This window comes from Moschus berezovskii, chromosome 26 (genome assembly GCF_049115385.1).
Source record: "Moschus berezovskii isolate FMDL1 chromosome 26, NW_MosBer_1.0, whole genome shotgun sequence".
In the NCBI taxonomy this organism is placed as follows: Eukaryota; Metazoa; Chordata; class Mammalia; order Artiodactyla; family Moschidae; genus Moschus; species Moschus berezovskii.
Window position 1 is genome coordinate 37,639,927 of NC_142485.1, and position 26,369 is coordinate 37,666,295.

A 26,369-nucleotide genomic window follows, 5' to 3' on the forward strand; every position below is an offset into this window, starting at 1 on the left:
AAATAAACTAAACATGGTCAGAATGGATACTGGAGAACACAGAATGAAGATACTATATAATCATTATATGCCTTCAAACAAAACAGAAACCCAATACTTAAAGCAGACAAGAGGTGTCACTCCAGCTGGGGTCTGGGGAGAAGGCAACAGGAACACTGCTCCCTAACTCCCCTTCTCAATTTCTCCCCTCTGGGGGGCACTTTTTGAAAAATCATTGTTTAGAAGCACTGTTATTAAACAGGTGCTGTCTGGAGCTAATAAAGGACTTGCAAGCCAGGAAAAATGCGGTCTCTCTTACACTTCAAAGTGGGCTGGTGGTAGAAAATATTTTCCACAGGGTAAGCAAGCAAAACCGAAACATACAAACAGGGAAACAGATAAGCCTTGAAACAAATGATGCGGGATTGTTTTCTGAAAACATCGATTTTTTTTTTTTTCACTCGAGTATACATTTTGCCAGCATTTCCTGTACTTAATAACCATTGCAAGAAGACAGCATTTTCGAGGGGGGGGGGGGCGGAAAAACAGTGATAATTGCTCTATTTCAAATAAAACAAATAATATACTTACTATGATATATTTCAATTCTGTCCATTTCACAGTCCTCAGGGGTAAGCCGGGCTCCAGTTGGAGATGCCAGAGATTCTCAACTTGGTTGCCTAACAGGATCCTAAGGCTCACATCTTAACCCAGACCTATTAAGTAGAGTCTCATGATGGTGCACACAGGTGCAAACACACTCAGGTGTGGTTTTGAAATCTTCTGGTATTCCAGGTGCAGTCAAAGTTGAGAATCACTAGAATGATTAAAAGGAAGCTCCAGTATCTACTTAAATCCCACCTGAGTCTGTCCTTAGCTCTTCCCTTTCAGATATTTTATCTGAAAACAAACATAGCAAATTAATCAAAAAGGCAAAGATCAGGAAGATAATGAAAGAACTACTACCCCGGCAGGCTCAGCTTGCCCAAACATCTCAACAAGCTACAATGATGGACTAACTCTGAAAGGACAGCGTCTAATAAGAAAAACAACAAAGCTCAAATCTTGGGCACCGTCTACCGACTTCACAAATGTAGGGAACAGTGAACATGACTAAACAGCAGTACACAGATTTTAAAAATTTGAGAAGTTTAGTTGATTTTCAGTGTAACGTGAGTCAACACTGATTTGACTGCCAGAAAATAAACTCCATCCGCCGCGGCATCAACACATGTAGGATATCTGGGCAAGGAAGGCCATTTTCTCAAGCTTGCTGGAAGACTTTTAAGTACTGAGTCACGTTCTGGGGAGTATACTAGCTGAAGAACACGCAAAATGAGGTTGCGGTCGAAGAGGATACTTTGACGGGGTCTTTTAAAAAAGGCGCGCTGGGGGGGGGGGTTTACTATGACAGACATTTATAAATGGTTTGAAGAGCTCACAAAGGAAGTTAGATTCCATTTATGGGGCCAAGTCCAGAAGTCAAAGCAATGGATAGGTGGAAGAAAACACTCCAGTGACGTTGACCATCAAAAATGTTAACAACGACTGGCGGCCTCGCAGGGCGGGGTGGGTTGCTCCCGGTCACTGATGCGATTTGAGGCTTCAAGTAAATCAGGGCTTTACTGAGGGGAGTTTCAGAACTTGGTGGACTCAGTCTCATCACCTGAGATTTTATGATCTGTGTATTGAAACGTCGCCCCAGGTAAAAGTGGGGCGTCCCCACTTTCAGGGAGCTAAGGAAAGCCTGAGGGGGGCGTCTGCACCCAGGCCACCCGAGCCAAGGAGAGCGCCGCTCTGCCCGCTGCTGACTTTTCCCAGCGGGGGCTCCCTTGGCTTCCGCAGACTTCAAGGCCAACAACGTGCTTCGCACGTGTCTCCCGCGTCCTGCTTCCTCCTTCAAAGCCGCGGCCCGCAGGCGCTGCTCCGGGGGCGCCCGGCCCGGCGGCCCCACGCGCCACAAGCCCGGGCTCCCAGCCGCTCCAGGGCCTTCGCCCCACCGTGCCCCGCATTCCCATCCCCCGGGGCCCCCCGCGTCGCCCGCCGAGCTCTCCGCCCCGGGCCGACTTTCTCGCACCTTCTAGAATCTGCAGCTCCCTGCCCCTCGAGCGGGGACGCCGGGGGGCCAGTCTGCGGGGGCCTCGAGCCGCCCCGGAGCCCGCGCGCCGGCCGGGCCCCCCACCCCGCGGGGGTCTCGCGCCGCGGTGGGCGGCGGAAGGGCGGCGCGGGCGCCGGGAGACGCCGCCAAGGCCGGCGCGCGGGGAGGGCGGCCGGGCTCGGCACGCGCCCTCCCTCGGCCGCTTTCTCTCACATAAGCGCAGGCAGAGGGCGCGTCAGCCATGCCCTGCCCCTGCGCCCGCCGCCGCCGCCGCCGCGCAGCCCCGCGCTCCCCGGCCTCGCCGCCCGGCGCCGCCGCCGCCGCTCTCGCCGCCCGGCCACCCGGCTCGCCCCGCCGCGGGGAGGCGGAGGCGGGGGCTCGCGGGCCCCGCGGCGCCGCAGGGCGCGAGCCTCGCGGGGCGTCTGGGCTGGGCTGCCCCTCGCTGCCCGAGCCGCCGAGCGCGGCGCCGTCCGCCTCACCTCGCGGGCCGCGGGCGCGGGCGCTCGGATGTCCGGTTTCCTGTGAGGCGCTGCGCTGACCCCTCGGCTCGCGGGCGCCGGCGGCAGAGCGGCTCGCAGCGTCGCGAGCACCGAGCCCGGACCCGCTGCCGCCGCCCCGGCTCCGCGGGGTCCCGGGCGGCCCTCGGGGACAGGGCCGAGCCGCGAGGCAGCCTCGCCGGGGCGCCCGGCCCCCGCGCCCGTGGCCCGGCCACCATGCACTTGCTGGGCTTCTGCTCTCTGGCGTGTTCCCTGCTGGCCGCTGCGCTGCTCCCCGGTCCGCGCCGGGCGCCCGCCGCCGCCGCCGCCTTCGAGTCGGGACTGGGCTTCTCGGACACGGAGCCGGACGCGGGCGAGGCCAAGGTGGGTGCGCGCTGCGGGGACCGCGGGGCCTCGGGGACCGGGGGTACCCCGGGCGGGGGGGGGGCTTCGGGTCGCAAAGGACCCAGAACCTGTGCAAAGGATGTTTCACCTTGTGTGCGTTGGATCCAAAGCTGCTGAGCTGAGTGCAGAGTTTCTGAGAGAAAAGTTTTCTCCTTTTTTCACAGAAAGTTATTACTTTACCAAATAGGAAAGCAATTTACGCCGAGTGCAGGGCTCGGAAGGTGGCTGGTGACAGCGCTTCTGTAACCTACCGGCTGGAGAGCGGTCCCCGCCGGGGAGCCGAGCTGTGCCGGAGCCCCGGTTAACCCGCGGGGAGGGTTCTTTTTTTCCCTAGCAAGTGAGTTGGGACCCCAGCAGCTCCCAGGGCTTGGATGACCAGTCACCCGAGGCTGCTTTTTCTGGAGTGTTCCTCTTCTGTGGGATTAGTAATTGGGCTTGAGGACATCAGACTTCAGATTCACTTGGAGAAGTTGGTCAAACCTGAGATGCAATAGGATCTCCAATCACCATCAGGCATGGCTTTTCGACTTAGTAAACGGTGCATTTCTGAAATGTGGAACTGAGAAAAGTAAGGTGGATTTTCTTGTTGGTTTTTCAGTGAGATGTTTAACTCTTTGCCTGAAAAATGTTGCCAAGATCCTTTGGGGACATTCTGATTCCCAAATGTCATATATTATGTCTGCTCTTCTAAAAAAAATGTATGTTTACCTTAAAAGCTCAGATCTGGCCTAAGGATGGAGAATATGCTTAATAAAGTTCTTGAATTCATGAAAAAGTTTCATATTCCACATAAGATGGGAAGTCTCACTTCACACACTTACAGTACCCCCTGGCCGGAACTAGATTGCAGCAATTTATTTCATCTGATGGCAGGAGTAGTTAGGGGGTGTATAACTGCTAACCTTGAGTTTACTGATTAGCATATATTGAATGTGTACAAATTAAATTGCCTCGCCAGTTTTATTTTGAAACACACTTTTAAAATTGAGAAGACTGATTTTAAAAAAAATAACTGTACTTAAATTTGGGGGAAAAAATTAAATGTTGGAATTTGTCATTCAGTGGGGTCAAGGAAAACTATAGAGTAAAAACATATACACTAAAGTGCAGAAAAGAGTGTTTTATGTGACTTGTAAAATAATTATCAACACAGATATGTATATTGGTAAAATTACTGCCATAAGAATGTCTTCCTGTCCTCAAATGCCACCAAAAATGTAGTCTTAGACCCACTTCCTGCAGCTTAAATGCCTTTGATTTCATGATATTGATTCACTTTCTGTTTTCTCACAGTTAAACTATTTCTTAAAAGTATGACTTAGGAAGAGAATTCCTCTCTACTGCCTAGGATAACTTACTTTGGTTTACAGTTAAGAAACTGTGAAATAGCAGGTACAGTTAGAAGCCTATCCTGATAAGCCAAGAGCCTGTGTAAGAGTCACTCACTCTGTTGATGGATCCTGAATGGAGGGCACCATATGTGTGCATGTGTTTATATACTTCTGTGTTGGTTGGAGTAAATTTATTCTTAATTTTCAAAACTGTCTTCATTGGTGATTTAATTGAAATTTCCCTTTGCTGTGAAAACCTTTATGAATTTTGTTGACTTTTCATGGTTGACCACCCGTAAAGCAGTGTATCATTCCCTCACTGAAGTTCCCCAGTGGTTGAGTAGAAGCTCGAGAGGGCGTGTCATTATTGCCTTCAGCGGAGCTGCTGTGTCCTTGCCATGAAAATGCCAAGAGACATGGTCCAAAGACTCCTTGTCTCTCCCTAGTGGACAAAACAAGTGCCTTATTTGGATGTAAGCCCTGATAACAATCAGGAACTAATTGTTAATTTTCTGTGCTCTACATAAACCTTAAGAAAAGATTTCAGAAGGTTAATAGAAGATGCTACATATACATAATCCCCAAGAAATGCAGATTTTTGTTAATTTACACTTCAGAATTATTTTTTAATATTAAAATAGAAGACAGCTCACAAGGTGTGAATCATGGTTAACTGTCGCATCCTTCACCCCACCCCCAAAGCCCCAAAGTGAAAGTTACTCAGTCGTGTCCAACTCTTTGCAACCCCATGGCCTATATAGTCCATGCAGTTCTCCAGACCAGAATACTGGAGTGGGTAGCCTTTCCCTTCTCCAGGGGATCTTCACAAAAAATTGGGAGGTAAAATCACAAATGGAAACAAGATCTCCTTGTTCCTAGACCTAGGTTCCTTTTCTAATTATTTATGGTTGTGAGTGAAGTGAAAGTCACTCAGTCATGTCCGACTCTTTGTGACTCCATGGACTATACATGGAATTCTCCAGGCCAGAATACTGGAGTGGGTAGCCTTTCCCTTCTCCAGGTAATCTTCCCAACCCAGGGATCGAACCCAGGTCTCCCTCACTGCAGGTGGATTCTTTACCAGCTGAGCCACAAGGGAAGCCCATTTATGGTTGTATGATTTACTAAAATCTTCTAAATTGTTTTTCCCAAGGATGTGAGTACAAGCAAGTCAATGTCAGAAAAGTAATCAGGTAGTTTTACCTAATTATGTAATTTAAATTAACTAGACATGTTGGGGTAAAAAGAGGAAATATTTAAATTATGAGCAAACTAAAAAAACTGCAAAACCTAAAAAAAACACTAGATTACTAACTACAGTTTTTTGCCAATATGAGATTAGATAAGAGTTCACTGTTGTTGAAGTTGAGTTTGTTTTTAAAAGTTGATTTATGATTAACAAAAGGAAGAATTACTTCATATCATGAAATACACTTTCATTCCAAAAAATAGAAGTATTTTATTGGGTTAGAGTTTAAATTTCTAGATCCTTATATATTTTTTGAGTTCAATAAATGCAGGTGTGAGGGAATGAGGACTTGCTGTGTCTCAGCACTGCTGTCATGTTTGGTGACCACTGGGGTCTTCACAAGTTCAGATCACCCCCTGGATACCATGTATACCTACACTGAGAGTAGGTGTTTATACGTGTTTAGGCTATATCTGCAATGTTGTGATTGCCTATACATTAATTTCATTTTGTTTTCCACTACATCTTTGTGAGATGGGTGTTATATTTTTTTTATTAAAGATGAAAACTCAAATGATTTAACCAGGAGCAAGAATAGAGCTTTTTTCCTTAAAAAAAAAAAGTTTGCAGCATATAGTTTAGAAAGGGATGGTAATGGAAAGGGTTGCTAAAGGCCTATTACTCTCTTCCTCTTGTAAGTGGACTAGTATGCAAGGAGGCAGAGCAAGTACTGCTCTGCAGCCAGGATGCCCTCTTACATTCCCCATAATGGAACAATCTGAAAGAAACTGGGACTTTCTTCCAGGGTTCATCCCAAGATGCTCTCTGATTAAAGGTGGATCATAACTGGCCTAATCCATAGTACTGTTACAAGAATGGCTGCAGAGCTAGAGGCCTAACAACAGTTTCTGACAATTACTATTTCTAAGTTGCACTAACTGTACAACTTAGAAATAATTCCTGTTTCTAAGTTCCACTAATATAACTTCAGTGAAATACAGTGATCTTACCTATGTGACCTTTCAGGAATAATTGGGTTTGAAAGAACAGACTTTAGTTGCAGAGGAATGATATTTCTTCCAGCTTCTAACATTACATTGTAGCCCCTTTTACCTGTTACATTATTCCTGCTGCATTCTCTGAATACTTCAAAGGTCTACTTTTTGTTGCAAAACACCAATTTGTCACCTCATATTTGTAGCAATTGTGAATTAAGGTATCATTGATTTTTCACATTGGAAATATTTATGTAGCTGAGAACTTTAAACAATAAGAGATGATTGATTTATAATGCTAAAATTTACTGTAAATATTTTAGATTTTTCAGTGTCATCCTTTCTTCTGAAATTTACTCATGCAAATTATTCAGGAGGCTCCTATCCACAATTGATTTACTTAATTTGTAGTTTAACTGTTAGAGAAAAATTGCATTCATTTAATTTGCTTTATTGGGCATCCATCACAGAATCAAATAGGTGCCGTAAAATACCTTTTGCTGGTGGGGGTCTCACTCTTTCCTGGTACTGATAGCACTCCAGTAGCTGTCAAGTGTTAGAAGGGATCCCTGATTATTCCTTTTCTGTATTTCTGAAGTCCCAGAGCTCATTTTCATACATTTATTTGGTTCTATAACCTTGACCTGATCTGACATAAAGCTGCGTATAGTCTTTACTTACCCTCTAAGTTTGAATATATCTAAGCTTCATTGAAGAAGCAGTAATATATTTATTTCTGAGATGCTGCCACAGACCCTGCTGGGTGTAGAGGGAGAATTAAAATGCATATGTACTGGGTTTCTTGAAAAATTTTGGAATCTGCATTTATGCAATCCACAGGGCTTGTGGTAAGAGATTAGAATGGAGAACTGTTCTCTTCCAAAGGGCTTTCTTCCTCAGTCATCTGTTGCCTCATAACAGCCTGGAAGGAAAAGAGAAAGACTCAAGAAGAAGGCCCTGTGGACACCCCTACCTCTTACTTTACCCATTAAAACCAGGTTTATATACTTTTTAGTCCAGATTCTCATATTTAAATCTACTTCAATTCAGGGATGTTTTAATTAATCCTCACTAGTGGCAGCTTCAGTTCTAAACAGGAAATTACTATGCAGTGAGTGATGCAAAAAACGTAGACTGAGTGATTCCTGTGTATAACAAGTATATCATCGTTTTTAAGAAACAAGAAACTTATTCATTAAAAATACCAGAAATGAGTTAATCTATAAATGCAGACAATTATAAGACATTTTGTAAGAGTCTCTTGCTTTACCAGAAGTCATTGGCTAGACTTCTGGGGGATACATTGGCAGTCACGGGAAAGGTGGGGTGATGTTGAGTCAGCTGTGAAAAATGGTTAAACGCTGGTTACAGAAAGGAGGTGGGAGGGATATTTTGGATATTGAAGTGTGAGAGCGGAGGACAGAGGCCAGTAATGCCAACGCAGTCAGTGGGTGTTTGGGCAACTGGGAGCAGACCCATTTGGCTGGAGAGTCCAGAACTCCATGAGAAACAGAGAAATAGTGTAGAAACTTCAGACCTCCTCACAGTGCCTGGCAGTGCCTGCTCTCCTCACTTGTTGGCCACCCATGTATGTTGTCTGAGCTCCTCTATATGCTCTTGACTTGTGATGATGATAGTGATGACCACTTATTTAAGCGCCCATCACTGTTCTATGCAGAAGCATTTATAAAAAACACTAGTAACAGTCATCTTGGCTCTTCTGGATTGAATTCCAAACAGAGCAAGCAATGTAAACAGTGGTCATGCTTAGATACACACACACACACACAGACACATACACACACGTACGCATTCACCTCTTAATGGTTCTTGAAGCTGCCATCAATGGCTTACATGTTCTTTCTTACCAAGTTAAATATTTTTAGACAATCTGTTGAAATAATATATAAAAAACTTATATAAGATTTGATTTTCCATTGTTTATACACTTATTCTCAAATAAGCTAGCAATTAAAAGAGAGAGAGATAATCCTAAAGTGTCCTAGCAATTCCTTCATTTCAAATCTGCTTACAAGTATTCCTATAAAAGTAAGACCAGAATGGGGGCAGAAATGAACTATCAAAATAACACAATTACTTTGTACTTGCTGTTTTAATTTTTTAATGCAGCAGAAAATTTACTCAAACCCAAAAGTCAGTTATTATAAAATGGATGTAATGAAAGAGGAGGTATTCAGATGCATACCCTTGTGTAAATAGCAATGCTTCAGAGTTTAAAAGTCAGACTTCTCAGCAAGGTCAAGTTCAGTACTGTCCTGGATTGGACAGATGGGGAGGAGATGAATATTTTAGAGTAAACCAGGAAGATGTAATTTACCATTTCTATACTTGTTAAGGTTGTAATTAGCCATTTATTTTGTAATTTATTTCACCTTAAAACTTGGTCCTCAAAATACCTTGGCATATGAAGAAACAGTGATGTTCTTCAGAATGATTGATTCTTCAGCTCTTTCCTACCTAATTTATTACATGTTTTCTTTTTATAAGCTTACCAGAAATTGTCTTGATTTCTGTAGTGTGGGAACAGGATATTATATGGATGTTTGATTTTGAGACAGTTGGGGGAAATCCAAGGTTTTGATCATTCAGTGTAGGAAGGCTGTGTATTGTAGACCTGCTTATAATAACACTTGCGCCTGTCCTGTGTGCCAAGTTTGTGTCTGTCCCTAGTGGGGACACATCTAGCCATAGACCACCAAGGCATCGTGGTCATTCCCTAAACACCATACCTAAGTCACTGGGTAAAAAGGACTTTGGTACACAGGGCATTATAATGCCATATAATATCACATGAACTCATCCTGAATACTTTCAAAGCTCAAATACTTTGATGTTTATTAAAGAAACAGACTATTGTTGCTACTTTAATGTGCAAATGTCTCATCTTTTTGTTATTAATTTGCACAAGATAGAAATATGCATTCTACATGATAGTGAAATCATCCCAGAATAGTTAAAAGATGAAAATATACTTTCACCAAATTAATGAAAAGACAGTGGTAGACGCTTATATGCAAGAGTTAAGGGACTTCCCTGGTGGTCCAGTGGTTAAGACTTCATCTTCCACTGTACTGGTTAAGACTTCATCTTCCAATGTACGGGATGCAGGTTTGATCCCTGGTCAAGGAGCTAAGAACCTTCATACGTCACAGCTAAAACAAGCAAACAAACACCCTGCAGGAGCAATATTGCAATAAAAGAAATAAAGACTTTAAAAATGGTACACATAAAAAAGTATTAAAAAGAGTTAAATTTGTGTAAATTTGTTCAGAAAGTATGATTGTCTTGCCTCTTTGGGGGTGTTTTTCTGAAATGACAAACACAAAGCATCCAGTCTGCTGTCACTGAGATGAATCTTGGAGTAAATACCTTCCTTCTCCTAGAGTAAGGCTGGGTTATCTCAGTTCCCTGATTGGCTCAAGAGAGTGGATTTTGTCTGATGTTTCTGTCTGCCAGTTTGCCAGACACTGAGGAAACACTATGAATTTCTTGGCACTGAACATTTGATGGTGATAGGGGTGCCACTGGAAGTGGTAAGCAGATGGAAAGAGGAAATTAAGAGTAAGTGGTGGATACAGCTCCCAGCTCAAGAGATAGTAACATGTTTTTACTTAATAACATTTTGAAAGTATCCACTTCCTTAGGATTCCAGTACAGATGTTAGTTGGAATATTTTAGGAACTTTTGATCAGATACCATATTTATAAGCAGAGGAAGTTTTGCTGACTAAATCTGGAAGGAAGGATTTAACAATAAATAGATAACTCAGCCAATATGTATGTGAATAAAGAAATTAGAGAATACATTATCTAAACACATCTACATATATCCAGGTACATTATCCATACAAATCTACATACAGGTACTAAGATGATCTGTTTTTAAAGTGATTTTCACATTTCTATCTCAGGACTTGAAAAACTGTAATTATAGAAAATGAAGCTTTATATTTAAGTGCTGACGTATTTCTTCAGTTATAGGATGCAATTTTAAATTTTAATGTAATTTTCCTCTCAGCAGTTTTCCATTCTCATTCTAATTTATTTTTTCTAGTAAAAGTGGTATGCTTATATAAGGGGGGTCAGAAAAAAGATTAACATTATTTTTTAGATATTCTTTTATAAGGAGAGGCAATGTTCATGAAATTAATAATACTTTTGCTTCCAGTCTGCTTAAATACTTGAAATGGGTGAAAAACATTCTTAAAAAATAGCAAACGCCAAAGTGGTGTTTTAGAAAGGTTCTCCAATATGAGTTAGTGCCACGTGGAGACAGGCAATGCTTACTCCCTCCTGGGACTGACTGGGAGAAGGACAAGTAGGCCATTTATCACTTCTTCAGCCAACTGGCACTCAGAGGTTTAATACCTTTTTTGGAGATGACAAAAATAATTACCTTATTTAAAAAGAAGTGTTGGTGATAGCCCTGTAACCTTTCCTCAAGAAAATAGTGCATTTTTTGTCTTCCTTGTTTATGTTTAAACGGAGTCTTTTCTTCCTCCCAATATCGAACCATCCCCTCTGCAAGTCCAAACGAGATCGGCAAATTACATTAGACCAAAATAGTAAAGAAAAGGATCTTGATTTTCTTTTAATTGGAGTGACCACCCAGGTGCCATGAATTCTATTATTAAATTCCTATAATCTGTAAAAGAGATTATTTCCTCTTACTCAAAGTTCCTTGGAAATAGTTAATATCAAATACCAAACGTGAAGCTGTTTCAAACCACTGTGGTTTACTTGACTACAATAGCATTGCCCACATGGAACATTTTTAATTCCTTCTTTTTTGTTTGTGTCTGTTGTGTGTATTTAGTTACTTGATCCTTTTGAAAGTCTTCTTCCCAGTTTATGTTTGGAAAAATGGAGCACTTATTTAGATACATGTTTGCTTATGGGTCATGACATTTATGACTTCCCTAAAAAACAAACTAATTCTCGTGTCTCAGAGCCAAAATTTTAGTTTTGGGCTGATAGTGATTCACTGTTTGTTCTCTTTAAATCCTAAGTCTTTTAATTTTGATGTCCATCCATTCCAAATTAGAATTTTATCAAGGTCAAGATTATTCATGAGTCATAACCATTACACTTAAAATTGGGTAATTGGAAGCTGCTTTAGATACACAGATTAAGCAAATAATGATGTCATAAATTAGTGCAAATGATTTTTCCCCCTAAACATTGGTAGCAGTGAGGCCTACTTGTTGGAGACCTATTCAGTGTTGCTTTAGGAAAACAGGCTCTTGGGTCACAGCGACATGAGCATAGCATACAGTTAGACCCCTGCACCTGACCCCCGGCATCTGAATCACCATTGGAGGAGTCAGTCCCACCAGATGGTTGGATACAGGAGGGCTGACTGTTCTATGCCGTTTATAGAATAAGGACTTGAGCACCCTGTGGATTTTGGTGTTTGGGGGGGTGCTGGAGCCACACCCCTGGATACCAGGGGATGGCTATGGATAGTTACATTACTGTCACATGGCATACCATGGTGTGTAACTTACTGAATTCAGGATGAAGGCATTGGAAACGGGGTTACCTTTTTGTTGTGTCATGCTTCTTGACAGTGCAGGCTCTTCTGTAATCAGTGGGGATAGTGACACTAGGGACCCTCAAGCTTCCTCTAGCAGAAAACACCTGAGGTTTTGATTTTGCCTTCATATGTCGGTTTTTTAAAATTACAGTTTCCCTTAATGTTGATGTTCACTTTCTGACACATCTGTAATGACAAGAGGGAGGAGACCACATGTACCTGATTTCCTCTACTCCTCTTAGGGCTGGGTGTGGGTTTCCTCCTCCCAGGACTGAAACTCAGAATGGTATAAACTTAATTTTCTCTTCAACATTGGAATGGTAACTCATAAACTAAGAGATGTGCTAGTGAAGTGAAAGGCGCTCAGTCATGTCCGACTGTATAGTTCATGGAAATCACTAGGCCAGAATACTGGCCTGGGTAGCCTTTACTTTCCCCAGGGGATTTTCCCAACCCAGGGATCAAACCCAGGTCTCCCGAATTGCAGGCAGATTCTTTACCAGCTGAGCCACAAGGGAAACCCAAGAATACTGGAGTGGGTAGCCTATCCCTTCTCCAGCGGATCTTCCCGACCCAAGAATCGGACACGGGTCTCCTGCATTGCAGGCAGATTCTTTACCAGCTGCACTATCAGGGAAGCCAAGGGGTGTGCTAACGTGATATTATATCAGACATTAAATCTGTGATGCTCAGATGGACCGTACACTCCCCCATGTGCACTGTGTGTGGCATGTGCTTAGTGCATTTTAATCAGTAGCTCTGAAAACTGCCAGCCTGTCAGGTGCCATTAGTCTGCACATCAAGAGTTCCCATTAAATATACCTATGTTTAAAACTTTTCAGTTTTTAATAAATTACCACCAAGACATCATAAATACGGATTTCAGTGTGTGCTACTATGAGTTTCATTGGGATCTAATGGTATATAAATCTCTGAAGCTGTATGATTTTTACCATCATTCACTGGAACATTGCAATCTAATCATATTTAGGTTCAGTCTTTTTTCAGAACAGTTTCTATTTTGCTAAGACTAAACTATTATCACTTTGTTCATTAAATCCATTTTTTAAAACCATCTAGGTGCTTTGCTTTCCCAAGGATGTGATCTGGTGTGTCCTATGGGCAGTAGAAAAAAATGTACAGTAACTCCAGGATCGTGATCTTGAAGGTCAAAAAGACTCCTGATCTAGAAATCAGCATTCACTCCAAAGCATCCAGTTTGATGACATGTCCTTGGGTGCTGATAGATATGGTAACACTGAAGTTTCAGACTTACTGTTACATACCCTTCAGTGTAAATTACACATTCTTTTCTTTCCATTTCTTCCATATTTTTACTCATATGATATTTTGCAGGTAAATATTTTTGAACACACTATAAACAACTATTGCTCATTACAAAAGTAAGTGCCCACCACTGTCAGGAGTTCTTCATTGTTTATACCACTTTGTGGTAGTGCTGATAGTGTCATTCAGTCACCAAGTTGTGTCCAACTCTTTGCAATCCCACAGACTGCAGCTTGCCAGGCTTCCCTGTCCGTCACCATCTCCCAGAGTTTGCCCAAGTTCATGTCCGTTGAAGTGGCGATGCCATCCAACCATCCCATCCTCTGTGATAGATCCACCTTGTGGTATAGTATATAAATTTCATGCTACAAAGAACAGTGACATCAGATTTTCTTAGAGTAGACTTAAATTTTTTTTTTTTACAAAATCAGATTCTACAGTCTCTGGTGTCATTTTACCTCAATACATCTTTGCACTATTTTGATGCATAAATATGCTTTTATATTATGGTGATTTAAATTTTAATATAATATTGCTAGCTTATGGCTTGATAAACATATTGCATCCATAAATATAGAAATTCACAGTGTGGTGTGTGTGTATCTATGGCACTTAGTGTGAAGAACCAGAATTCTTTCCATACTCATCAGTTTTTTTGTTTATGTTTCTGGTGGTAGGGAAGGAAGTCAGTCTTTGCCAACATGTAAAATGTATAATAATTTTGTCAGGGTAACTCATTTCATTGCTACAATTTGAAATCAGAAAGTTGTGGGGGATCGATCTAGAGTTTATGAGGAGAAAGAATATGTGAAAATGAGGCACTCTCAGGGAATTGATAAGGTGAATTACTGTGTATGTAGAGAAGAGGGTGTTTTGGATCAGAGAAAATTTTTGCAGCAGAGAGTTGAAGCATGGTTAAAATACATCTGGGTTATGTTTAGTTATCAAAACCTGACTGCAGTTAGACTGATAATTAAAAGATGGACATAGTTTATAATAGCCCTTGTAAATCTTTAGATGTTCAACAAAATAACTTGCTCTTGAGGCCAGATGATTTAATCAAAATTATTTAATTAGGTAACTCCTACTTAATCAACATTTGATTATAATAGATGTCATAGGACTAAATAATTTGGGATTGCAGGTTCTTATTGTTGGAGAAAGAATACAGTTTTTCTTTTATTAGGCCATCTTAAGGAACAATTTTCCCTCCAGTAGCATTTTTGTCTCTTGAACAATAGAATAACAGAAGAGGGTCTTATTATTTTATTTTTTTCCTAAATATGTTTTTTCTTTACTTTTGGCATTGTCTTTATTGCTTCCAATTATGATTGTGAGCAAATTACAATAGAAGTGCTTTGTAACATCTAGCGTGGTCTAGTCATCAAAGATCACCAGCAGACACACGTATTGTGAGAAAACTGAGTTAGCCACAACTTGACCATCAACCAGAGAAGGCAATGGCACCCCACTCCAGTCCTCTTGCCTGGAGAATCCCATGGACAGAGGAGCCTGGTGGGCTGCAGTCCATGGGTTCGCTAAGAGTCAGACACGACTGAGCGACTTCACTCTCACTTTTCTCTTCCATGCATTGGAGAAGGAAATGGCAACCCACTCCAGTGTTCTTGCCTGGAGAATCCCAGGGACGGGGGAGGCTGGTGGGCTGCCGTCTATGGGGTCGCAGAGAGTCAGTCATGACTGTAGCGACTTAGAAGCAGCAGACCATCAACATATGAAGACACGGTGTCTTCTGTTCCCCAGTTGCCATTTTGTGTCTATTCATGCATTATTCTGTTTAAAGTTCAATATTTTGCTGATTATAATTGTAGGCAAAGTGAAAATCTATTTCATTTTGAATTACAAATAGAAAAGACATCAAGTTCTTAGATCTAAAGACTTGTTTATGATTATAACTTAAAGCAAGATGAGCTAAGGAACTAGATTTCTGGGCACATTTTGACTATAAAATATATATACTTTGTGTATACCAAGAGTAGCTTTTATGTCTGTGTTGGTCACTTTCTGAGATTCATTAATTTGTTCATCAGCAGTTACTGCTTTCTGTGTGCTAGTGTTTAAGGTATTAAATGAAGTCTAAGGGAAACAACTCTGTAAAGTTCCAAAGTATAAGCTATTTCATATGATTACAAGTTTTATGTGTATATGATAGTGACTTGTTTTTTGACAAATATAGCCAAGAACTTAGATTTCTGTGAAAAGTGACAACTAGTTATCTATTACAGTGCCCATACAGTGCCTTTTAAAATTCAGTGAATTTAAAACACTTCCTGTCCGGTAATGCCAAATAACAAGTAGCAAAATATGGCATATTTTTTAATGAAATGAACAATACTGTATTGTGCATAGTTAAAGAGACTAATTAAAGTACATAATCTCATAATTCCAAGTAGTAATACTTTATGAAATTTCTGTAACTTAACAAATCCAAGTTGTTCATTTTGGTATATTTTAAAAAAAGACAAAGTCAAACAAAATATGATAAAACCTAGATAAAAATAACCTAATGACAGTACTAATCACTGGATCATAGCATCGAGTTTTACTTACTACCAGCGCTTTGGCCAGGGCTTGGTCCAGGGGCTCAGGATCAGGCAGGGGTGATCTCTGTCTTGCTTCTTTCCTTTCCCTCTTGCTGCAGCTCTTGGAAGACTGGTCTGTACGTGGCCGCCACAATATCTATGAAACATGGCAGGGGGCAGAAGTACAGCTCTTTTCTCCTCTCAGACTTGATCATTTATGCCTAGGCCCTGCTGCTGCTTATTCATTTTCTTCGTGTCATTCAAATGCTTAATTGGAAATTTTAAACGTAGTTGTGACCCAACTGTGTTTGAGGTCTCCTGTATCCAGTTAAAAAAAAAATCTTCTCCCCAGCTCTCTTTGCAGCTCGCACACCCTAGCCAATTGGCCAATGAAATCCAGAAGACAGAAACTAGTGCGGATTTAAGGGAAAACTTTCGCTTTTGTGATAAGGTACTGCCTGTCTTCCTGTTTTATTTTCTCCCCTGGAAATCAGAAAATCCCTTATAATTAAAAAATTACTTTATCAAAAGAACACTTTCAAGTGGACTGAAATTTTTATAATTATTAATATGAGCTTGTGGCTATGGAGGGACTTTATTAATTTCTTGTTGTTTAGTTGCTGTTATCAACTTGTGTTCTTAATCTGTTGATTCAAAATAACCTATATTTTGTATCTAACATCTTTGCCTTGCTGATGGATTCTTCTAAAATGTTATGCTTATATTTTGTAAATAGTTTAAGAAACCGTATTTATTAACCACATTCCAAATTAAAAAATGTTCTGTTAAGAAGGCTTTATCTTTTGTTCCTTCTTGCTGTTTACAGTGTAATACATTGAGGATGACCACGGACCAACGCTAAGTGTTTAGATAGTGGTAACTGGAGGGAACACAGGGAGACAGAGGATTCTCAAAGGATCTAGAGAGAGAGGAAGTTAGAGATGAGAAGTCTCAGAACTGACAGAAAAAAATGTGCAGACAGGAATATATTTTCCTGTCTTCAGATTAATGAATAAACACCTAAACTATTTAAAAGTTGTATTTAATTGTGGGCTTTTACAAGCCTGAATTTGCCATCATAGCATCAAGATGGGAAATTAGGAAAGAATGCTAATTTAAATTTAAAACAGCTGGAAGTACAATACATGGTATATATGATAATCTTCTCATCTAACAACAAGTGCTTACTGATGCCACATGAGCTATTTTAACTGCAATTATAAATCTCAGTGGAATGTGTAGAGGTGATTGGCTAACAGAGTACTGGTTCTTAAATACTCTGTCCAACACAAACTTTAATTGATGCAGCCCTTTTAATACTAATGAAGAGTTTCATGTTAGCCTTTGGCAGGGGGGGAATTCACCATCAAATAATAAATAAGGGATATATCACCTTATTTTAAGTTGCTTGTCTTATAGTATATTTAGAAACAGTTTTCTTTCAGTTAGATATATCATTTTTTTTTCTCAGCTGCAAGATTTTGGAGCTGTAGTAATCTGGAATGATTAAAGATTTTATACTTGACGAGTCTTCTCCCCGAGTGTTACTTGCTTCCCTCAGAGATGTGAGTTTATCATGCTCAACCCCAGGATAAATGTCTTAAATTCCCTTCTGCCACGTTTTTTCCATATGGTAGATTGTTAGACTATCTGTTGGTGAACAGTATTCCTACAGTACACTCCCTCTGCCCAAGGCTTTTTGACCATCAGTCAGTCAGTCAATCAGTCAGTTCAGTCACTCAGTTGTGTCCAACTCTTTGCGACCCCATGGACTGCAACACTCCAGGCCTCCCTGTCCATCACCAACTCCCAAAGTTTACTTAAACTCATGTCCACTGAGTCAGTGATACCATCCAATCATCTTATCCTCTGTCATCCCCTTCTCCTCCTGCCTTCAATCTTTCCCAGCATCAGGGTCTTCTCCAATGAGTCAGCTCTTTGCATCAGGTGGCCAAAGTATTGGGAGTTTCAGATTCAGCATCAGTCCTTCCAATGAACACCCAGGACTGATCTCCTTTAGGATGAACTGGTTGGATCTCCTTGCAGTCCAACGGACTCTCAAGAGTCTTCTCCATCACCACAGTTCAAAAGCATCAATTCTTTGGCGCTCACTTTCTTTATGGTTCAGCTCTCACATACATGACCACTGGAAAAACCACAGCTTTGACTAGATGGACCTTTCTTGGCAAAGTAATGTCTCTGCTTTCTAATATGCTGTCTAGGTTGATCATAACTTTTCTTTCAAAGAGCAAGTGTCTTAATTTCATGGCTGCAGTCACCATCTGCAGTGATTTTGGAGCCCAAAAAAATAAAGACTGTCACTGTTTCCACTGTTTCCCCATCTATTTGCTATGAAGTGATGGGACCAGATGCCATGATCTTAGTTTTCTGAATGTTTAGTTTTAAGCCAGCTTTTCACTCTCCTCTTTCACTTTCATCAAGAGGCTCTTTAGTTCTTCTTCCCTTTCTGCCCTAAGGGTGATGACATCTGCATATCTAAGGTTATCTTTGACCATATCGGTTATTGAAACCTGTTCAGTCATGGTTTGGTACTGAGGCTGGACCAGTTGATTTGCAGGATGTTCTCACTGAGCAATCTAGAGAATACAAATCAAGGCATGTCATGTGCAAGAAGCAATGTTAAGTAAAGCATGTGTTCTAATATATTCCTTCAAGACATAATCTGGACCGTGAAGTATATATATTTTTATATACAGCATTTATGTGAGATCATTTTGATTTCTAGAATTGGTCATATTTTTTCATTTTTGGACTCTTTGATATTTAAATTATCTGTTTCATATTGTGTTTTACATGCTGTAGCCATTTTATATAAGCAAAGATAATTTTTTGCAATGAAAGTAAGTGTTCTGTAAACTCCTCACATGTAGACTACTGGGTATAACCAAATACAGTTAAGTATAAGCACTCTTCTAAAATAAAAATTCTTTGACTTCAGCGTCTGAAGTTATTAGTACCTATGTAAAATTTTCTATCATATTTAAAAATCTAACACACACACACATATATATACAATGAAATATCACTCAACCATAAAAAGAATGACATAATGCCATTTGCAGCAACATGGATGTACCTAGAGATTATGAAATGAAGTAAGCCAGAGAAAGACAAATAGCATGATATAACTTAGATGTAGAATCTAAAAAGATGATATAAATTAACTTATTTACAAAACAGAAACAGACTCACAGACTTTGAAAACAAACTTATGGTCGCCAAATGGGAAAGGTGGTGGAGGGGAAGGATACATTAGGAATTTGGGATTAGCATATACACACTCCTAGATATAAAACAGGTAAACAACAAGGACCTACCGTTTAGCAGAGGGAACTCTACTCAATATTCTGTAATAACCTATATGGGAAAGGAATCTGAAAAATCATGGATATATATCTGCATGTATAACTGAACCACTTTGTTGTACCTCTGAAACTAACACAACATTGTAAATCAACTATACCTGAATATAAAATTTAAAAATTAAAAAATAGAATCTAACATGCATTGAGCTAATTTTTCACAATTATTGCTGTTTGATAATTCAAAATATCAGAATTGTTACTTAATATGCAGTTTCATTCTATTCAGACTTATATGCTAAATTATCCAAGAATTGCAAGTAATGGCATGTCTTAAATCACCTGTATATAGATATGTATTATCAATTTTATTTTAAAAGGCACTTGACATTTATTCCATAGTCCAAATAAATTATGTCTTCATAAGTGAATTTTCTGAACTCCTGAAAGTTAGCATTTATAAGTATAGTAAGTCAAGTTTATAGTGTTGATAAAATTATATATAACTTTATCTTAATGGCTCATTTATAATCAAACAAAATTTATTGCATGTTGCCTCTTCTTTTCCTGCCACCATTGTTTACCACCTCTGCTATGTGCAATTGCTTTTGCACTTTTTAAAATTTTGCATTTATTCTTCTCTCTTTTGTCCCCTTTCACCAAGGCTTCTCCTATACTTTTGTCCTTTGATGCTAGAGAAATGTTTTTGTTTTTTATAGCCATGGCCTCACCATAAAAGAATTTCAGCCTTGGTGATCTCACCAACTACGTAGAGAATATCATTTAAAATGGGATTGAACTGTATGAAACAAGAATCTGACCTCGGTGCTTAAGCAAGTTTGAGTTTATTTTTCATGCCAGTGGGCAGTTAAGGGCTGGTGCCACGTGGAACTCTGTTAGGTTATCAGTGTCCCAGGCTCTCCCACATTTTCTCTCCCAAAGTTGCAACAAGACTGATTGTTCTACCACATTATGTCAGATCTTGAGGAAGGAGGAACTAGGAGATAGAAGTCTGGTGCCTTAATAGAGAAGCTTTCTTGAAATCTCTAGAAGATTTGCACTTGTTCTTATTGAACAAAACTGCCTTTTGGGCATCCCTATCTGCAAGAGAAACCAAGAAGTAAAACATAGGCAACTTCAAATAAGATTGAAATCCAATTTTATGGAAGAAAAGGAAAATGGATTTTGAGTAGCATTGTTTGGTTTGTAACATTGTATCAACCTGACTTCTAATTTTGATTTCTTTTTCCCATAATATCTCACTTTTTTCCTCATGCTTGCAAACTCAGTGGCTTCCTTGTATATACTCATGTGAATGATTACTGTTATTGAAGGATTGAATTTTAAGTTATATGAGTGTTATCATATAAGACCTTTTGACTGTGCAAAAGATTTAAAGTTTAATTTGGAGAAAGAGTTCTTACACGAAACATTTATAGAAAATGAGAATTTAAACTTGCTAATTTTCTTGTATCAAAAGTAGATGTAGTAACAGAAGGGGAAAACTTGAGAAAATTAGCAAGTTTAAAATTTCTTCACATTATCAATAAAACACCAGGTACAGATTCAGCTTTGTTGTCCTCACAAAGGAACAACAGAGGTCACTTCTCCCGGGTGGAGTGTCCACGGTGTCACGACCAAGATACAAGAATCTTCGTGTGTGCTCTAGTTTCTGCCTGCCCGTCTTCATGTGTCTTACACATTTACTGCGAAAGAGAACAGGAAACATAAGCTCATAAGCACATATTTAGTGCATTTCTGATGCTAATGGAAACCTTGGGCACATTTCTCTGCTTTTTTCTCATTAATAGTTCACCCCACTGATTTTGTTATTCAAATTTATAATTCTTTAAGTGTTAAACATATTTTTTTTTCCGTATATCAAATGTAATGGGAATTTGACATGAAAAGACATTTCAAACAGAGAAGAAAACAACTATTATAAGAATGTTTGAAGTTTGAGTATTTACCTTGTTTAATTTCCATGGATCATCATCTGATACACTAATAAGATTGTACCAGTTTATATTATTTTAAACTTTTCCCCCTGCAACTGGATTATTTATCCTTAATGTTTTGAATTATTATTCTTAATCTGCCTTAGGGGCAATCATCATACCTAATGTTTCAAAGTAGTCCACATTAGAATTTAATTATTTCATTTCAAGCACTGATTCTTGTTTTTTGTCTGTTTTTTTTTTTTAATAAATTTTCTTGAGAGAAGTAAGTTTTGCAAGTTCATTGGTTATTTGCACTTTTGTTTGATGATGAGAGTGTATTGCACTGGGGCAAAGGGGATGAAGGAATGGGTATTCTCATGGGTGCCTCAGGGCCCATCACCCTCAGCCACTTGAGGATGGAGGAGGGAGAAGATACTCATCATCTGAAAAAGCCAGACCTTTGTGTGTGCCAGCTGTCAGGGAACGCTCTTTTATTAAACTCTGTATCCTGATCGCTTTAAACCAACTCAGGGAGCATCTGTTGCTAAAAGAGGAGCTCAGTTATTTTTCAGGGGCCGTGGGCCAGAGAGCACAATAATAGAAATAGTTAATGTCAACATTGACTATATATTAGATACTATTTTATTCTCTTTTTGGAAAGCCTGCATTGAGACTTTATTCCATTCTGCTTCCTCAGGGAAATAGCCTGTTCAGGTCATTGGAAATAACATGTGAGATTTGAAAAGAGACTTCATTTGTAGCCAAAGAATTGCTAACTATATTTAGAAAAGCTAGTGACTAATATTTTAAACTGTTTCCACAATAACAGTGTTGGTCATGTTAGGATTTACCATTTTGCATTGGAAATGACTTGTTAAGTCTGAAAAGAGACTCTCTGGGCAGCCAAATGTACTTGCTAAGTGTGTTTAGAAAAGATTTTTACTAATATATTTAAACATGGCATATTAATTTTAAGCAATACTACTGATCGAAATCATTAGGTAGCTTCAGTAGCTGTAAGGGAAGTTAATTTGGTGTTGTTCATTTTAACATTTCTAACCATTTCCAGTTTAATGAGAGAAGAGGAATAAAATTCATCTACAAATATTGGAACTTTCAATATTTAGGGTTATCATGAAACAGTATTTCCAGGGAGTGTAGGGCCCATATGTTTTTCCCAGATGGTATGCCTGCTTTGATTATCCTATTTTATTTTATTTTTCGAGAGAGCATAGGGTAGTTGAATCCAGCATGGACTTCGGGGTCAGTATAGGATTTGAATTAGCACTGCACTAGGAGGTGTATGATCCCCACACTTCTGAGTCAGTTTCTCACCTACAAACTGGGGGAAAGAGTGTATACCATCTAGCTGTGTAAACTCACGTGAAACACTGACTCATATTCAGTTCAGTTCAGTCGCTCAGTCGTGTCCGACTCTCTGCGACCCCATGAATCACAGCACGCCAGGCCTCCCTGTCCATCACCAGCTCCCAGAGTTCACTCAAACTTATGTCCATAGAGTTGGTGATGCCATCCAGCCAGCTCATTCTCTGTCGTCCCCTTCTCCTCACACCCCCAACCTTTCCCAGCATCAGAGTATTTTCCAGTGAGTCAACTTGTCGCGTGAGGTGGCCAAAGTATTGGAGTTTCAGCTTTAGCATCAGTCCCTCTGATGAACACCCAGGATTGATTTCCTTTAGAATGGACTGGTTGGATCTCCTTGCAGTCCAAGGGACTCTCAAGAGTCTTCTCCAGCACCACAGTTCAAAAGCATCAATTCTTCGGCGATCAGCTTTCTTCACAGTCCAACTCTCACATCCATACATGACCACTGACTCATATTAGCTACTGGTAAAGCATTAGTTCTCTATCCGGGGCCTGTCATATTATTAAATCCATCTGTGTGATCCCCACTCTTACCTTCAGGGTCTTTAACTGAGGTTTGGTGAATCAGGTCCACAGATGGAATAAAGTTCATCTGAATATCCATTTGTTAATGTACTATCTGCTAGCTTAATACATATTTAATTACATATGAAGAACACATTGTTCTTTTCAACATAGCACTGACCTCCCCATTGCCAAAGCCAGCGTACAGTGATCAGAACTCCAAATTCTGGGTTCATTTACACAGTGGTCCGTCAGGTATGGGGCCACAAGAGAAATCACATGAGAGGCACAGGAAAACAAAGTCTGTCCTACCCGTAGGAAGCAGTCCTGGGGATGTTCTGGTGAAGAGGCAGAAAGCAGTGGAGAGGGGAAAGCTGAGGCCGCAGCCTTTACTCGGACAGAAGTACCATTATTTCTTCAAATATTTCTTCCGCCCTGCAGTCTCTACCCTCCAGCTAAATGTACTTCAGTCCTCTCTGCTGCCCCCTCTATGCCCTGTTCTGCGTGGTCTGTGTCTGTCATGCTTTTTCTCTAGTTTTCTCAGGATGTTTTCTACTGATGTACATTCCAGTTCACTAATCCTCTCTTTTCCCCTAATACTATCAGTCCAATCTGTTGAGATCTACTTTCCGTTATTACATCTTACAGTTTTCAAATTTCAGTTTTTTCAGTAAATTCCGTTTTTTTGATAACATTCTTCATCTTGTCATCCATTTTCTTAAACATACTAGTCACCATGTTTTACAGTACCTATTTCAATATCTGGCTTATCTGTGTGTTGATTTGTACGGTCTTTTTTTTCTAGGTTTCTTTCCTCTTAGTCTTATATATAGTATGGTTGAAATTTTTACTGAGTGTATCACATTGTACATGAAAAGTTTTAACTGTCATAAAATAGCGTTGTTTTTCCCACAGAGGGTTTAATGCATCCTCTGATCATCAGTTAGCTTCCCTTATGGCTCAGCTGGTAAAGAATCTGCCTGCAATGTGGGAGACCTGGGTTCAATCCCTGGGTTGGGAAGACCCCCTGGAGAAGGGAACGGCTACCCACTCCAGTATTCTGGCCTGGAGAATCCCATAGACTGTACAGTCCATGGGGTTACCAAGAGTGGGACTCAGCGACTTTCACTTGGCTTCACTGATCATCAGGTAGGTTAGGGACAGATGACTCCAGTCAGAGTGTGACGTGGCTGGAGGCTCATCACTAATCTTTGCAGGGGTCATTCTGCTCCCATTTCCCCACGTCCTGGGGAGCTGTCATGCAGAAGAACCATGTGAGAGCCCGTGGGTTTATACACTCCCTCTTCCTAGCCAAGTCCTAAGCTTCGATTTTGGTTTCCTTAGCACAGTGATACTGATGCAAACATTCTTGTTCTTTTTAGATTTTTACATGGCGACTTTGCTTCTTTCCCTGGGTAGTTCGAAAATTAAGTCAGTGCCTCAAGAGCAAAACCATAAGTTTCAGACTTACGTCTCTTATCTCACCTTCTCTCCAGGATCTGAGCCCCTCCAGTCCTGAATGCAGCCTCAAATGTCACTGTTCTGGCTCTCTAGTCAGAGTAGATAGCGTGCCAGACAGAATGCCACACATCTCACTTTTTTTTTTAATAACGTCTTTGTTCTTTGCCTGGATTCTCAAAACTTTTTCCCATTCATGGACTGCATGTTATCTGAGGGAGAAAGTAGCCCTTAAAATGTCAACTCACCTCTCACAGCTATTTTCCCCCCTGAAGATCTTGGCCACTGAAGTCCAAGTGCCTTCACAGTTTTATCTTCAAGTAGGTGTATGTAATTTTTAATTTTATCTCACATTTTCTAGTTTTCAACAGGAGCATCATTTTGTCACAAGCTGTTCCACCATGGTTAGAAGTGGAATTGACTCAGTAAGCTATCTTAATAATTATCATGAAGTTAGTATGGCTTAATGACTAAGGGAACAAGGTTTTTGATAGGTTCATGGCTTAAATTCCACTTACTGTGTTTGAGATATTTACCAATTCAAAGTTCAGTTTTATCATCTGTCATTTAAAAAATCTGACCTTTTTAGTAAGATTTTTGTGAGACTAAATTGGAAAAATATGGACGTAATTTGTTGTCCGAGGTGAGTACGACTTGCGTGCTTATGTAGTCTTTGATTTACCTCTTTAATTTCAATTTTTGCTGCCTAAAAACACTCACTTTCTTACTAGATCTTCACTATTTAAGGAGACATATACATACACACATATATGTATATGAAGACAGGTAGATAGAAAGATGGATGGATCTACTTTTTCAGAAAGAATCTGTTCTACCAATCTGTCAGAAACATAAGTAACCAACTTACGAGAGATTTTAGGATTGTTCCTATGATCTGCTGACTTTAAGACTCAGAGTCTGCCTCTGACATCAACTGTAGTGTGCAGATGCCAACTGCACAGCTTTGAGCATCTTTAATCGTAGACACAGTGTGAAATAGAAGATTATCACTTCCTCTCTGAGCTTGGTTGGCCCAAATGCATGGGAAATATGGGAGATTGCTTAGTTGTGGTGAATAAATTTATGCTAAATAAAATTAATAAACAGGTCAGAGACAGCTGAGTCTACTCCCTATCACTTTCTCAACTTTATCTTCCTCTGACCAGATTTTCTTCCCAGGCAATGATTTCTTCCAATTAGGACTGAATTCTAGTACCCACAGTCATCTCATTTTATACTCCATGCCCTTCTGCTTCGATCTTTTCATCTGTCCGAGAGGAGCCTGCAAGTTCTTCCTTTTGTGTTCTGTAATATATAAGTAACATTGGTGCTAAGTATATGTTCATTTTTCTGCTGATACATACGCTGTATATAATGTTCATGGAGGAGCTGATTGACCAAGGCAGAGACTGCACACACACACACACACACATCAATTTTCATTATTGTCCTTGATGCAGTGTTCAACATTACAAACCCTGAAATCTTCATAAATCTAAGAGAGTTTTGGGGGTTGCTTTTTCATCTTTTAGTTAGCACCTGTAGAAACTGTATATTTGTTTCCCAGAAAACTAACATATGCCTATTTACTAAAGAGTCTATATGATATCATCATATTCACTGACAGTAGATTAAAGATACTTATATTAGAATGTCCACTGATATTTGAGGGAAAAGGTATAACAGGAAGAGGTAAATATGTTTGCTTATCAATTGTATTAATTTTCAAGCAATTATAGGACAATACCATAGGTCAGTTGTCATAACACTTCTTTCTTTATTGTTTTTAATTGTCATTTGCTGTTGTTAGATCAATAACAGGATACTTTCACTTTAGGGAACAAATCATCCTAAATTCCTAGGATCCCTGACCTTGCTCATTGGGCTGGACTTACATGATTC

At 40.1% G+C, this 26,369-nt stretch overlaps 1 protein-coding gene across 1 annotated transcript in view; it reads left to right on the top strand.

Moving 5' to 3' along the window:
* The first annotated feature begins 2,554 nt into the window (after positions 1 to 2,554).
* The window catches only part of VEGFC (vascular endothelial growth factor C), an 84,141-nt gene continuing 60,326 nt past the window's right edge, over positions 2,555 to 26,369 (top strand). The window contains exon 1 of the mRNA XM_055416348.2: positions 2,555 to 2,937. Within this exon, the coding sequence (XP_055272323.2) occupies positions 2,791 to 2,937 (147 nt within the window). The 5' untranslated portion in view covers positions 2,555 to 2,790. The remainder of the gene's footprint in view (positions 2,938 to 26,369) is intronic.